The sequence below is a fragment of the Castanea sativa genome, chromosome 7 (genome assembly GCF_040712315.1).
Source record: "Castanea sativa cultivar Marrone di Chiusa Pesio chromosome 7, ASM4071231v1".
Lineage (NCBI taxonomy): Eukaryota > Viridiplantae > Streptophyta > Magnoliopsida > Fagales > Fagaceae > Castanea > Castanea sativa.
In genome coordinates this window covers 30,060,035-30,074,628 of record NC_134019.1, presented here as the reverse complement: position 1 = coordinate 30,074,628, position 14,594 = coordinate 30,060,035, and the positions used below count along the sequence as shown (strand labels likewise).

Here is a 14,594-nt window from a genome sequence, read left to right as displayed (position 1 = left end):
TTTCACCTTTCCGCTCCCACAAGTAAAATTAAATAAATAAATAAACTAAATTTCTTCTAGCCTTTCCCTTATCCGCATCTCCAATTAAACAGACCTCCAATCAAAAAGAAGGTACACAAATTTGTGGCACGAAAAATGTAATCGTGGTCCAACATTGTTTCAAAGAAAATTCTTCTGGCATCAATTGCGCCATAAATTACCAAACCAGAAAAGAAAAAGAAATAATGGGCGTTAGTTGTTCGATGTTGACATGCACAGAGGCCAGAGCAGACTTGACCATAAGCAAGGGATGAAATATTGTTCAAAGAAAATAAAAAAATGAAAGAAGCAATACGCATTGAACCAAGCTCCTGAAGACAATCTCACGAATCCATTTATGATCGAAGATATTCAGTAATACATTACTTACATCAATTAGCATCTGCTCAAGTCAAGATGACCATTGCTTATTTATAACTAAACAAATGTTAAGAGAATAAACAGACATATGCAAATATAATACAAAGGCCCTTCATGACTACACCTTATATTTCAATTTAGAGCAGGAAAATCACAACCTATGCGGTTTAAGAGTATCATAGGATCTTGGTGAAGGAGCTACAGCCATTGGTTGATTATCAGAGGCATCAAGTGAACCTGAATAATGCGTACATGGAATTACTTTGTGCAAGGATTGCAGATTGGGGCAAGCGTGGTACTTAGAGAAAAATGCAGCACACTCAGCCTTTGATCTCTGATTAGTAAGGCCTAGAATGCAATTTTTCCTAACATCAAGTATCTTTTTGTCAATCAACTTCCTGCATTTAGGACCAACCTGAGTGAAGTAGTTGTATGATAAGGAGAAGTTAGACAGATTAGGCAACTCACAAACAGCCTCAGGAACCTCCCCATAGAACTGGTTTCGAGCCAGGTTGAGCAGCTCTATTTTGACCAAGCACTGAAATGACTGTGGTATTGGACCTATCAACTGGTTGCAGCTCACATCAAAAACTGTGGCCTTTTTCAATAACCCAATTTCAGATGGCAAGCACCCAGTGAGCATGTTGCCCAAGAAGAGCACCTCAAGAAGGGTTTCTGAAGCTTGGCCAATGGTTCTTGGGATTGGCCCAGAGAACATGTTGTTGGCCAGTGTGAGATAGAGGGCTGGCGTGGAGCCAAGATTACTTGGAAGGTTTTGCTGGAATTTGTTGTTGTTGATGAAAAGTACGTCCACATCTAAGGTGAACACTTTAGGTGGAACTGTGCCACGGAAATCGTTAAACCGGAGGTCCAAGAAAGTCAACCGTTTGGCAGCAAGAACTTGATAGGGGAAACTGCCACAGAGCTTGTTGTTACTAAGGTCCAGCTCGAAGAAGTATGGACTTTCGGATATATTTTTTGGAATGTCACCAGTGAAATTGTTGGAGTTTGCGTGGAAGAATGTTAGGTCTTTTAACTCTTCAAGGAACTCAGAGAGTAGAAGTTGATTATTGTGACCGTTTAGCCCACACCCATTGAAGTCTATTCCAGCAACTGCTTGTTTCTTGTCTTTTGGATATGTGGCACAGGCGATGCTATTGTACTTGCATACATGTTGGTCTTTTCCATTCCAGTTCTTTACACAGCCTTTTGGGTCATCCTTGACTTTGCTTTTAAACTTTAGAAGTACTTTGTTGGCCGCGTTTAATCTCGTGTAGGGGTCTTCTGGAGGTGGAGGTGGGGGAGGCGGGGGAGGAGGTGGAGGTGGTGGCGGTGGAGGTGGATGAAGGCATTTAGGAGGAGGAGGAGGAGGAGGAGGAGGGGGTGGGGGTGGAGGATGAAGGCATTTAGGAGGAGGAGGAGGAGGGCATCCAGGAGGAGGAGGAGAAGTATAGCTATAGCCGCCACCACCGAAAGCAACTTCATTGTACAAACATAAAAGCAACAAGAGACTTGGTAGGAAAAACCAAGAAGAAAATGTGATGGTGCCCATTTCTGACACTAGCCTTCGAGATTGCAAAGACTTAGTAATAGATATATACACTGTATAAGACTAAGCGTAGACTTACACTACATCAGCCATCAGAGGCGGGCTTGGGCTCCCTTGAACTTTTTAAAAAACGGGAATTGTCTAATATTACTTTAAATATAAACTACTATAAACTTGTCCTTTTCCTTTGTATTATTGTTAAAAGTAGAACGTATTCCCGTAGGTTTTGCGAAAATAAATATTCTATTGATATCTCTCTTAAACTAAATATCTGGGCCTGTCTCAAATATTCTTTTAGTCAACTCAAAGTATTTGGTACAGAAAAATTCAAAAAATAATTGATACAAAGAAGAAAGAACTAAGTAATAATAGTATCCGGTCCATTCCTTAGCCCATAGCCCAAATATACTACTGGTTTGATTTCTCTCTTAAAATTCATTTGGGCCTTTCTGAAATTTTAAATTAGTATAGAAAAACGCAGTGAAAATTGATACAATGAGCTAAGAAAAGCATCTGCTACATTCCTTAGCCCATTGCCCTTCCAAATACATTGTAAAAGCAACTTTTAACAAATTCTCAAACCTGCAATATCCACTCTACTATGATTCCTATCCAGTATATCAAAAAATTTCTACGTACCTAAAAGCCGGACTCAATAGAATGCTTACAGCTTCCATTCCACGACCGACGCAGGTTCCGTCCATATCAACAATCATCGGTAGTACATTGGCATCATCTACCTCTCTGAATATCTCTCTCTCTCGCTCTCTCGCTCTCTATGTCTATGTTTGAGTAAATTGCGAATATCTATGTAGACACCTTACATCAAAATAACAAATACTTTTTTTTTTTTTGAAAGGAAATAACAAATACTTATCTTGATTCTTGAAACTGTGTATTTGCCCAGAGAAGATGACTATCTACTTGAGTTGGTGTGTTTTGAGTTTTAATTTTCTATAATTTTATGAGTTTAGTTAATGCGTGTTCTTAGGCTATTATTAAGCTATTTGTGTTTGAAAATATTTTATGAAAAATTAAAATAATTTTACAAACTTTTCAATTCTTAATAAAATTTCTTTCAAAAATAATATACTAATGTGTGCTCTTAAGGCACACGTTAATAAAATCCTTATTTTAAATGTACAAATTTCAAAGTACTAAAGTGTTTTCTATTATTTTAATTTAAGCTTTATATATGTTTTGTAACAATCAACCAAATTTTATGGCCTGTTTGGGAGTTTAGAGAGGGAGGAGAGTAGAGGAGAGTAGAGGGGAGGGGAGTAGTGGAGAGGAGAGTAGAGGAGAATGATTATCCTCCACCTTGTTTGGATGTTTTTATAATTAGTAAGGGGAAAGGGAGTAATTAGTCCTTCCCCTTGTTTTTAACATTGTAATTTTATAAATATAATAAGGGTAAATTAGGTAATTTATTTTATCAATAATTTTATGTGTTCTACTCTCCCTCCAAATCTCTCCAATTTGGGGGAATTAAAAATGAGGGGGTTGGAGGTAGTTGAAACCCCTTCAAACCCCTCCAAACCCCTCCCCCTCCTTCCTTAAAAAACTCTCAAACAAGGTAATTGAATTACTCCCCTTCCCTCTACTCTACTCCCCCTCCTTTTTTAAACATCCAAACATGCCATTAGTGTTCTATTATTTTATTTCTTATTTATTAGTTTTGATAGTGGTTGTATCTTGTCTGTTATTGTTTTGTTTATTTGATATTTATATTTATATTTGATAATAGTAATTTGAGTAATGAATTAAATTAAATTATTGTTATTGGCTTGTTTATTATATATTTAAATTTGATAATTGTAGGAATATATTTAATTATCATAATGCTTTAATCATATTCTTTAGTGAAAATAGAATACTCATTACTTCTTCAATAGAGAATACTTTTCATTTTATATCAAGATGAATCATTGTCTTCCACACTAAGTAAATTCTCTATCTTTTACACTAAGGAAAACATTTCTTTCCATGCTAAAGAAACTCAAACAAAAACTTATTAGGAATTTGAGGCAATATTCAACAAATGCTAGTGATTTGTAGAGAGTTTTATAGATCCTCTTGTTCATTTCATTATGTGAAACTTGATTTGTTCAAGTTTCTTTAATATCTTCTACCTCGAGTGTTGCATGTGATGATATAATTTGCATGTTAGTAATGAGACTACTAACATAAGCCAAAAGTGTAAGAATATTCTATTGGAGTTTGAACATTACACTAATAAGAGTGGTATTTAGAACAAAAGGATTTGATGTTTTGGGTTTGTGGAATAGCAATGACAGGAAGTAATCCTATTGCGAAGGATATTTTGGCTAGCCTTAAAATCCGCTTTTAACACTAATGTGAGATTGTTGAGTCCAAACTGTAATCGTCTTCGTCATGATACCTTACAAACATTGATTTGTGCAAAATTGGTTATGGAGTGATCTTAAAGATTATTTTTTTTGGTGTTTCATAATTGTATGACTATATTATTTATTACATATTTAATATGGTTTATTTTATTTTTCAGATCTTTACCTATGCTGAAAGTTGCTACAATTCAAAATATTCTTGATGATCATGAAGAGAAGGAAAGTCGGGCTAATGGACATGTATCTAATTTCCACGTACTCAGATTCTCCCCCCGCCCCCCCTCAAAATGTTCCCTTTTGTTGATGACCATGAAGACCTTGAAGATTTTGTAAACCACTGAAATGGCTTTAGATGTCAAATTTTTTAGTTTTGTTCTTTTGGATATTGAGGAATGGGCTTGCAATTTGCAAACTGGCTGATTGTGTGCCAGTTTTAGTTTCTTATTCAATCTTGGTAAAGTTTTGATGTTTTTAATGGATCATCATTTATACTGATTTCATTGGCTGATGGTGGTTTGAGTAAAAATGGAATTTTGGACATCTAAGATTGTATATATCTTTATCCTTCTAAAATTTCCTGCATGTATCTACTTTCCATAACCTTACGCTCCTTTTGTAATATGTAAAATATGCAAAATATGCCTAATCTATTTTTTTCATTTCAGGTTGCTCTTGACATTGATTATTATAGCAACAATCAGTTGTTGGATGATGTAATATGTCAGTTCATATTTAATTATGAGAACCGGAAGTCTATCTAATTTGATGTTATATGTACAAATTCATTTTTAATATGTGCGCATCTTTAGACTGGGACCTATATCCTCTTGTATTTAGAATAGAAAAGTCATTGCCACATGTATCTTTGAAGTGTTTGATATAAATGTTTGAGCTTAAATGTTTAATATTTGATAGGTTTACTGTGCACCAAGAAGCATTTTTGGGTAGAGGATTTCCTGGAAAATGATAATAGTGGGCCATACACTTACTAGGAGAAGAAAAAAAATCCAAACAATCATTCACTCAAGACATACAATAATAGTTTCATTGTTATCTCGGAGTGTGTAGTATGACCCACCAATCTCTCTTTATTTGCTTTTTGGAGCCCAAATTATGCAATTGGATTTTCTGTTCACACTTCCATTCCATCAACTCGAGCATAATTTTCAAAAGCTTTGGCATTTTTTTTTTTTTTTTGGGAATGAAGGGTAGATGATTTTCCTTCATTTTATTTTGGCCCTTCAGTTGAATTATATTTGTCACTGAATTGTATAGTTGGTATTATTCAGTTGTACTTAATACTATTCTGTTTGTTGAAATCTTTGGTCATTTTTTGAACTTTTTAGATTCTAGCTAGTGACTGATGAGATCCAAAAAATCACAATGATGTACCAAGGCCCAAAACAACGCAAAGGATTGAAGCCTGAGAAAATAATAAAGCATTTGGGCTCCCAATATAAAAAGGGGGAAAGGTCCAAACCCGTTAAGTGTCCGTCAAGAAACGCCCGAGCCCATTGATGGGCAACTTTCGACCCCTACGAAATAAAGGAAGGAAGAAATTCCAACCCAGTCATTAAAATTCAGAAAAATCACTAGGGAGCTCGAAAAATAACCGAGCCAGGATGCCTAGGAACTCCTAGGAGCCTAGGATCCTTGGGACGAGCAGCAAGGCTAGGATTGGATTAAGACAGGTCAAGGGAGTATACCAAAAAGCACAAAGAACAAGAGCAGATGTATCATTATTAGCCACCCAATGATGCAAAAAAAGGAATCAAAAGGCTTAGAAACCAACAACTCATGAACAAAGAGCCGGTACCTCGGGGAACCCAAAAAGAAGAACCATGAAGGAAGGTGGCTGGGAAACTTTCAACTTGGCAAGAAGGAATCAGCTTACTTGGGAAAAATGACAAAGGGAAGGGCAACAAAAAGTTGAATATGAAAAAGTGGGATTTGGAAGCCTTGAAAGACGAAAGACCAAAGGTCAGCTCTGTAGGATATCCCAGAACGGAATGTCAGCAAGAGGCTTTTGAGGAAGAAACCCCAAAAAAGGAAAATAATGAAGAATGAGGAAGGGACCAGCCACCAACGTTGCTAGCACTACATTGGTCCTAGTACCCAGGGGAGTAAATGAATGAAATCAGTGGTACCCTAGAAACCCTAGAATGGCACTATAAAAGGGGAAACAGCTACTAGCGAAAGGCATTCAACAACAGTGCATTAGAGTGAAATCTTGGAGAAAAAACGCTCTATGAGAATTCAAAAAAGAAAGAAAAGAGAGGGAAATACCATCTGGTATCCTCAAGCAGCCACTAGAGAACACACTTGGATTCAAAAGGGATTTAAACTTTGCAAGTCTTAGAGGCCTTAAAGGCCATCTAAATCTGTGATTTTTGAATTTATTTGGACCTTGTAACATGTCCTAGTGAGTGTAGTGTACTACATAATCAAGAAAGTAATAAAGTGTTTGGCATTATTTCAAGGATCCCTAACATTTTTTATTTCATGTTCTTTCTTTATCATTTCATTCCTTTGTTGTCTTCTTGTTGTTCAATGCATATATTTCTCGTATGTTAGCATGTATGTGTTGTAGGATTTGTGCTTTGTGCACCACCTGGTTTGAAATCAGCCTAATTTAGCTACGGTGAACCAAGCCTAAACCCGTAAAACAATAAGTATTAGGCCCAGGATCCTTGTTCATACTTGGGCCTATGTCCTAGAAAAAAAAGCACCCACACACTTTAGCGACTCTGCTAGGGACTGGATAAAGGAGAGGGAAGAAGCATTCCCTTCGCAGAGCATGGCTCCAAGACCAAGGAACAGTAAAGGTACCAATGTGCCACCTGTAGCATCTGAGCCCGTAGGAAAAAATGAAGTAGCTTCCAAACAGAGGAACGAAGTACCTCTAATGGAGTAAGAGGTCGTCTCAGGACATAGGAGCGTGGGGTAGGAGCTAGACCCCGTGGTTCAAATGGTAGAAATGCTGAAAGATTTGCAATAGGAGATCTGCCTCCTCAAAGAAGGAAGGATCCAAGAAATCAGAGATAATGCCCCACCTGTGGTCAACCAAGATAGAGCCCAAACAGAGGGAGGGTCAGCAGTAGGAGGGGGAGCTAACCCCCAGTATCTCACGCTAGCAGATGTCAATGCCCTTTTGGAACAAGAAAGGGAAAAGCTCTCGGGGATCCCTAATTTTCTCAAGATCCCTCATTCCTGCTAGAACTCCTTGGAAAGCCTTATCTCAAGGGACATGAACCCCTAAAGTTCCATCCTTTTGATGGAAGAAATGGAAGTGCTGTGGAGCACGTGAGTAGGTTCATTCACACCATAGGCCCCTACGCAAGAGACAAGGAGCTGTGTCTAAGAGAGTTTGCTAAGTCCTTAGTGGACAGAGCATATACATGGTACACCACTCTGAGGCCTAGGTCCATCAAGACATGGGACGAGATGATGGAGAGGTTTTGTGCAAAGTATTATCCAAATGAAGACAAGGTCACCTTCCAAAGCCTTCAAATGACAAAGCAAAGGCTTGGAGAGGACCCTGTCCAGTTCATCAAAAGGTTCGAGGGCATCTCTCTGGACTGCTATGGAGATCATGAAGAAAAAGAACTTGTGGAAACCGGCATATCCAACAAGCTCTTTGATTACAAGCTTAATCTTGAAAATCTATGCATAACCCAGTTTGCTAACCTGCTACAAAGAGCTGGGAGGACTACATTAACCATGAGGACAAAGAGAGTGCCAGTACCCTAGAACTGCAAAAGAATTGAATTATTTTTTGAATAAATGGATTGGAGATGGAATTGTTAGGCCATTCACTGTATCTAGGCCACCTACTGAAGAAGAAAGGAAGAATCCTTTGTTTTGCAGAATTCATAACTATATCAAACACTCTACCAAAGATTGTTGGACCCTCCGTAGGCTTTTCCACAAGAAACTTAAGGAGGGGACCCTAGAGCTCACTCAAAAGGAACCTGAAGTGCAAAGGAACCTTTTACCCAACTACAAGTGGGAGGGAGTGGTGGCTGTAGTGATCCATGGGAACCTAGCAGAAGCAGAGGAATCCAAAGGATCCCTCCATCCAAGCACAGTCAGGACCCTTTAAAGAACCCCAAAGATTGTTGGACCCTCTGTAGGCTTTTCCACAAGAAACTTAAGGAAGGGACCCTGGAGCTCACTCAAAAGGAACCTGAAGTGCAAAGGAACCTTTTACCCAACTACAAGTGGGAGGGAATGGTGGCTGTAGTGATCCATGGGAACCTAGCAGAAGCAGAGAAATCCAAAGGATCCCTCCATCCAAGCACAGTCAGGACCCTTTAAAGAACCCCAAGTTCAAGTCATTATTCAACCAATTGGAATTTGGGCCAGAAGCAAGAAGAATGGTCACAGAATCCCTCATGAGTATAGCAACAGATTCAGGAATGGAATGTTTCACAATAGAATCTCATACCAGCCAAGCTTACTTAGAAACCACCAATGCAATAACCTTCACAGATGAAGACATGGAAGTCGAACATCCAGACCATCGCAGACCCCTTTATCTAATGGCTACCATAAACGGTGTCCAAATCAGGAGAGCACTGGTAGATATAAGGGCATCACTCAACCTTGTAACTCTAAGTACCTTGGAAGCTATGGGCCTAACCGGTAGGAGGATCCTAGGGGCTCTTATGAAGATAACAAGATTTGCAGGATTAGTGGAATCAGTTAAGGGATATGTGCAGCTGGCCTTGAGGGTAGGCCCAATAGTAGCCCTGACCAGATTCCATGTGATTAACTTAGAGGTTTCTTACCATTTTTATTGAGACGCCCTTCGCTCCATAAGCATCGCCTTATTCCCTCCACATGCCATCAATGTGTTAAAGGGAGACTGAATGAGAGGCCCGTAAGGATCCTTGACAACCCGAACCCTTTCAACCAAGGAGAAGTGAACTTTGTGGAAACAATGTTTTATGACGAGTTGGAACCAGATGATGAGAACCCTACGCCAAGGACCCTAGGAATGCCTAACTTGGAAGAAGAAGAAGGAGGACGTACCCATGACCTAAGGAACCTCTTAGACAAAAAAAGGCAAAAGAAGGAGACCAGCTCCTCAGGATTCTGGGAATGCGTAGTAGTACGGGAACTTGGAGGGAGGCAAATATATTGTTTATGTGCGCGGGACCTAAATGCGTAATACAGGAGGGTCCTAGACAGCCAAATTATATGATGGCTCAAGAAGAAATCCTAGAAGACCTAGTCAAGGAAGCATAAATCTAGCCTAAGAAGGAATTAGAAGAGGTAAACTTGGGGCTGGTCTGGGATCCCAAAAGCCTGTTTTCATTAGCAATCAGTTGACAGCACAAGAAAAGGAACAGTTAGTAGCATTACTCAGGAGATATGTGGATGTGTTTGCATGGACATACGATGAGATGCCTGGTCTTGATCCAGGACTGGTAGTCCCTTCCCTCAATGTGGACCCTGAAGTCAAGCCAGTAGTTCAACCAACCAGGGTCTTTCACACTAATATAAAGGCTCAAATAACTCAGAAAGTCAAGAAGCTGTAAGTAGTTAGGTTCATCAAGCCAATTCAACATCCCAAATGGCTTTCCAACATAGTGCCCATGAAGAAAAAGAATGGTCAAATCCGGTGTTGTGTAGACTTACACAATCTGAACAAAGCATGTCCAAAAAATGAGTTGCCCCTGCCTAATATTGACCTCCTTGTAGATTCAGCTGCAGGAAACTCTCTGTTCTCATTTATAGATGGATATAGTAGGTATAACAAAATCTGCATGGCCACCAAAGATGTAGAGAAGACAGCATTCAGGACCCCAATCGGAACTTCTATTACACTATGATGCCCTTTGGCCTTAAAAATGTAGGGGCCACATACCAACGAACCATGACAGCTATTTTCCATAATATGATGAATAAGGAAATGGAGGATTATGTGAATGCCATTATGGTAAAGTCAAAGACTAGGGCAGGACACTTCTAGGTACTTGAATAGGTTTTTGAAAGGTGCAGGAAGTACAAACTACGCATGAACCCCATGAAATGTGCCTTTAGGGTATCTGCTAGAAAATTTCTCAGGTTCCTGGTACATCATAGAGGTATAAGTGTAAATCCAGCTAAGGCCTCAGCCATTGCAACAATGAAAAGGCTTAGAACGATCAAAGAGCTCAAAAGTTTCCTAGGAAGGGTCTCCTACATTAGGAGGTTTGTGCCAGGGTTAGCTTCTATCACAAGTAGTTTATCCAAACTATTGAAAAAGGGGGTTAAATTTACTTGGGGAATTGAACAGTAGGAAGCCTTTCAAAGGGTCCAGTAGATCATGAATCTTCCTACCCTACAAGCACCAGTACGGGGACGACCCATGTTGCTGTATTTAGCATCAAATTCCCAATCTATAGGGGCCCTGCTAGCACAAGAAGATGATGATGGGAATGAGCAACATATTTATTATATGAGCAGGACACTTAAAGATACAGAGACCAGGTACCCCAGGATAGAAAGAGCGTGTCTGGTGGTTATCTACGCATCTCAAAGGCTAAAGCGGTACTTCTTAACCCATCAAATCCTCTTAGTAACTATGTCACATCCCATAAAAACACTCATTCATCAGCCTCTTCTAACAAAAAGAATAGCACAGTGGCTAGTCTTGCTCTCTCAATATGACATCGGCCAGATTGCTAGCCCAGTTCCAAGGGGAAGAGGAGTGTTCACTAAGTAAGGAGATCCCCGGAGAGGTGGTAATGACAGAACTCTCAGTAAAGAAGTGGACAATAAGGTTTGATGGGTCAGCGACAACAACTTCAAATGGCTTGGGAATTGTGCTAAGTTGCGAAGATGGGAATACCATACCATTATCTTTCAAGCTTGGGTTTTCCTGTTCAAATAACGTTGCTGAGTACAAGGTATACCTGACTAGGTTGGCCATAGCACTCAGCATAGGAGTAAAATATATGTCAGTTTTAGGAGACTCCAACCTTATGGTCTCCCAAGTAAAGGGTGATTTTGCACTAAGAGAGCAAAGTTTGGTAACTTACAGAACTTGGGATTAGAAGGTGGAGCAGAAATTCCAAACCTTCAGTGTGGAGTACACTCAAATGAGTGAAAACAGGTTCGCTAATGCATTAGCCGCCCTGGGATCCCAACGGCTATTTAAAGGAAAATGTACTTTAATAAGGGTGAGTAAACAAGAACATTCCATCATAGAGATCCTCAAAAAGATGTTCCTTGAAGAACCAAAACAGAAAGATTGGAGAGATCAGATAAAAGGGAAAATAGAAAAGTGGGGATACGAAGGAAGCATAAAAAAACTAAAAGATTACACTTTAATAAAAGGAGAGTTGTACAGGAGGCTGTCCGGAGGGATCCTGTCTAGATGTATCAATGATAAAGAAGGGAAGCTGAGGCTAGAAGAACTGCACTGCCAGATCTGTGGAATTGCAAAAAAAATTAGTCTATACAGATGGATGCAGCGCATGAGATACTACTGGCCAAATATGAGCAAAGAGACTGCAACTATATAGGAGGAATGTCAAAGGTGTTAGCTTTCAGTAGACAAAGAGGAAAGTTATGCTGTGTTTGTAACAGAAGATTGGAGGACCCTATTCATGGAATACTTGGCACAAGGGATCCTGCCAACAAACAAGGCACTAGCACACCAGCTCAGGAAACTTGCCATCAAATACTTTTTGCAGAACGGAATCATGTTTAAAAAGGGGTACAACAGGGATCCCCTAAGGTGCCTGGGGCTTATGGAAGCTAGAGAAGTAGTCAGGAAAGTCCACTCCGGTGACTGTGGAAGTCACCCAGGGAAGAGAAGGCTTTACAAGCAGTTGTTGCTGTTGGAGTACTATTAGCCAAAGTTATGGATATCATTCCGTTCCGGCAGGATTGGCCAGAAAATCTCGTACCGGCAAGAAAAATGGAACGGCAAGCCCCTCTATTCCACATCGGATGAGATTTCAGCCTGTTCCGGCGTGTTTCGAGAGATTCGGGCTGTTTCGATTGATTTCGGCCGAAATACAATATCCAGCCGGTATGGATTTGTTGTAGATAAAGTTGAACTTGGATCTTCTGAAGAATCTGAACAGACCAAAATCAATCCACCATTCCTTTGCTGGAAAACACTGTAGTCTTTTGCTTCATATGATGAGTTGTAGTAGAATAGCAGTAACTTAACTGGAGGAATATTATGGCTTTGCTTCATATGATGAGTTGTAGTAGAATAGCAGTAGCTTAACTAGAGGAATATTATGGCTCACGCAGTCAAGCTTAACAATTTTGGATCTCCATCGGAGAGAGGGGGATAATAGAGAAGGAAGACTGATAGAGTTAAAGCTTATTAAGAGGTAACCCAGACAAGTTGCGTGTGTGAGCAAAAGAAATAAAAAGAAAGATAGAAAGCTATAATTATGAGTCAGTCAATGTAGGTAAGGATGAAAAGTGATGTGATGAAGGGTGGAAATTGAGGAATTATAGATAGATATGGAGACATGTGGAGATATAAAAAATTTAAAAATATATATATATGGCTTGTGAGGGAAAAGGTAAGAATAATAAAAAATTTTAAAAAAATGTTGGACATAGGGTTGGTTTGGCTTGGGCAGTGTGCTTAGCCGAACTGCCCAGCCTTTTTATTTTATTTTAGAAAAGCCTTATTTTTAATTTTTTTCTCACTTTGTTGCATTAAAAGAAATAATTAGTATTTTAATTAAGATAATAGTAGCTTAACTGTTAAAGTTAATTAATTAGATTAATTTTAAAATAATAAGTTTTATAAATGTACGAAAATATAACTTTTTTTTTTCTAAAAGTAATAAGATATATATATATATATATTTTTTTTTTTAAGAAATCTCGAAACACTCGGAAACGGTACACCGAAATTGACCGGTACCAAAATATATCATTCCATTGAACAAACCGAAACAAGCTCCGAAACGGTATTCATAACACTGCTATTAGCCTACAATGAAAAGGGACTCCAAGGAGCTAGTTAAAACATGTCATGCATGTCAAGTACTTAGAGACACAATCCATACTCATCCAAATGTGCTACAAGATATGACAACACCATGGCCTTTTCACACTTGGAGTTTGACCTTATAGGACCTATAAACCCTCCTTCTAATGGTTATATATGGATCTTAGCAGCCACCGAGTATTTTACAAAATGGGTGGAGGACATCCCTTTGAAAAAGGCCACTGGAGCAGCTGTGGCAAACTTCAATTAGGAACACATCATCACACGATTCAGGATCCCCAAGAGACTAATCAGTGACAATGGAACTCCATTCATAAACAAAGAATCTAACTGAGGCATATTACATCAAGCATGGGAGGTCCACACCATATTATCCACAAGGAAATGGTTAGGCAGAAGCTATTAACAGGGTGATATTGAAAATCCTCAAAAAAATGAAGCATGAGCATGGGGGAAAATGGAGTGACCACTTAACTGTATTTACAACTTTGCCAACCAAACTCAGTTTTGGTGTTTTGGAAACAAGTTTTTCTCATTACTCAATTCTGTGACGCTTAACTCAAAAAAGTGAGAAATGAGTTAAGGAAATTGGGAGAGCAAATATTGCCAAACAACATTTGGTTCTTTGGGGCCCACTTATTTTGAGTAATGAGTTAACAAAACTAAGATATGGTGATGAAAATAGCCCTGTCCAAACACCACCTAAGTACCTAAACCGTACTCAACAGAATGCTTACATCTTCTATTCCACAACCGACACAGGTTCCGTGAATACCTTCTAATCAACAATCATCAATAGTACATTGGTATCATCTCTCTCTCTCTCTCTCTCTCTCTCTCTCTGCGTTTATGTTTATGTTTATGTTTAAGTTTAAGTGAATTGCAAATAGAGTGGAGCTTATGTCCAGTAGCTAGTGCCACTAGACTTGTTGCGATGCAAACACGTGTCCAAGATTGGACACGTATTCGTATCCTAACATATCCAATGGCCACTAGACGCAAGCCATACCCTTGTGAATATCTTTGCAGACACATTACACCAAAATAACCAGTACTAATCTTGATTCTTGATAACTGTGTATTTGCCTAGAAAGGATGACTATCTACTTGAGTTGTTGTGCACTTGTGCTTTAGAGCTTGGTGTGTTTTACGTTTTAATTTTTTTAATAATATTAAATTTTCTATTATTTTATATGTGCAAACTGCAAAGTACTAGAGTGTTTTTGATTATTTTAATTTAATCTTTATATATGTTTTGTAACAATCAGCTAAATTTTAGTGTTCTATTATTTTATTTCATATT

At 38.8% G+C, this 14,594-nt stretch overlaps 1 protein-coding gene across 1 annotated transcript; it reads right to left on the bottom strand.

Annotated features, from left to right (window-relative positions):
* Nucleotides 1-351: 351 nt before the first annotated feature.
* On the bottom strand, nt 352-2,042 carry LOC142642107 (uncharacterized protein At4g06744-like). Its single transcript, XM_075816459.1, has one exon. The coding sequence runs from the start codon at nt 1,949-1,951 to the stop codon at nt 551-553; it is 1,401 nt and encodes a 466-aa protein (XP_075672574.1). The 5' UTR covers nt 1,952-2,042; the 3' UTR covers nt 352-550.
* Between the last annotated feature and the right edge of the window lie 12,552 nt (nt 2,043-14,594).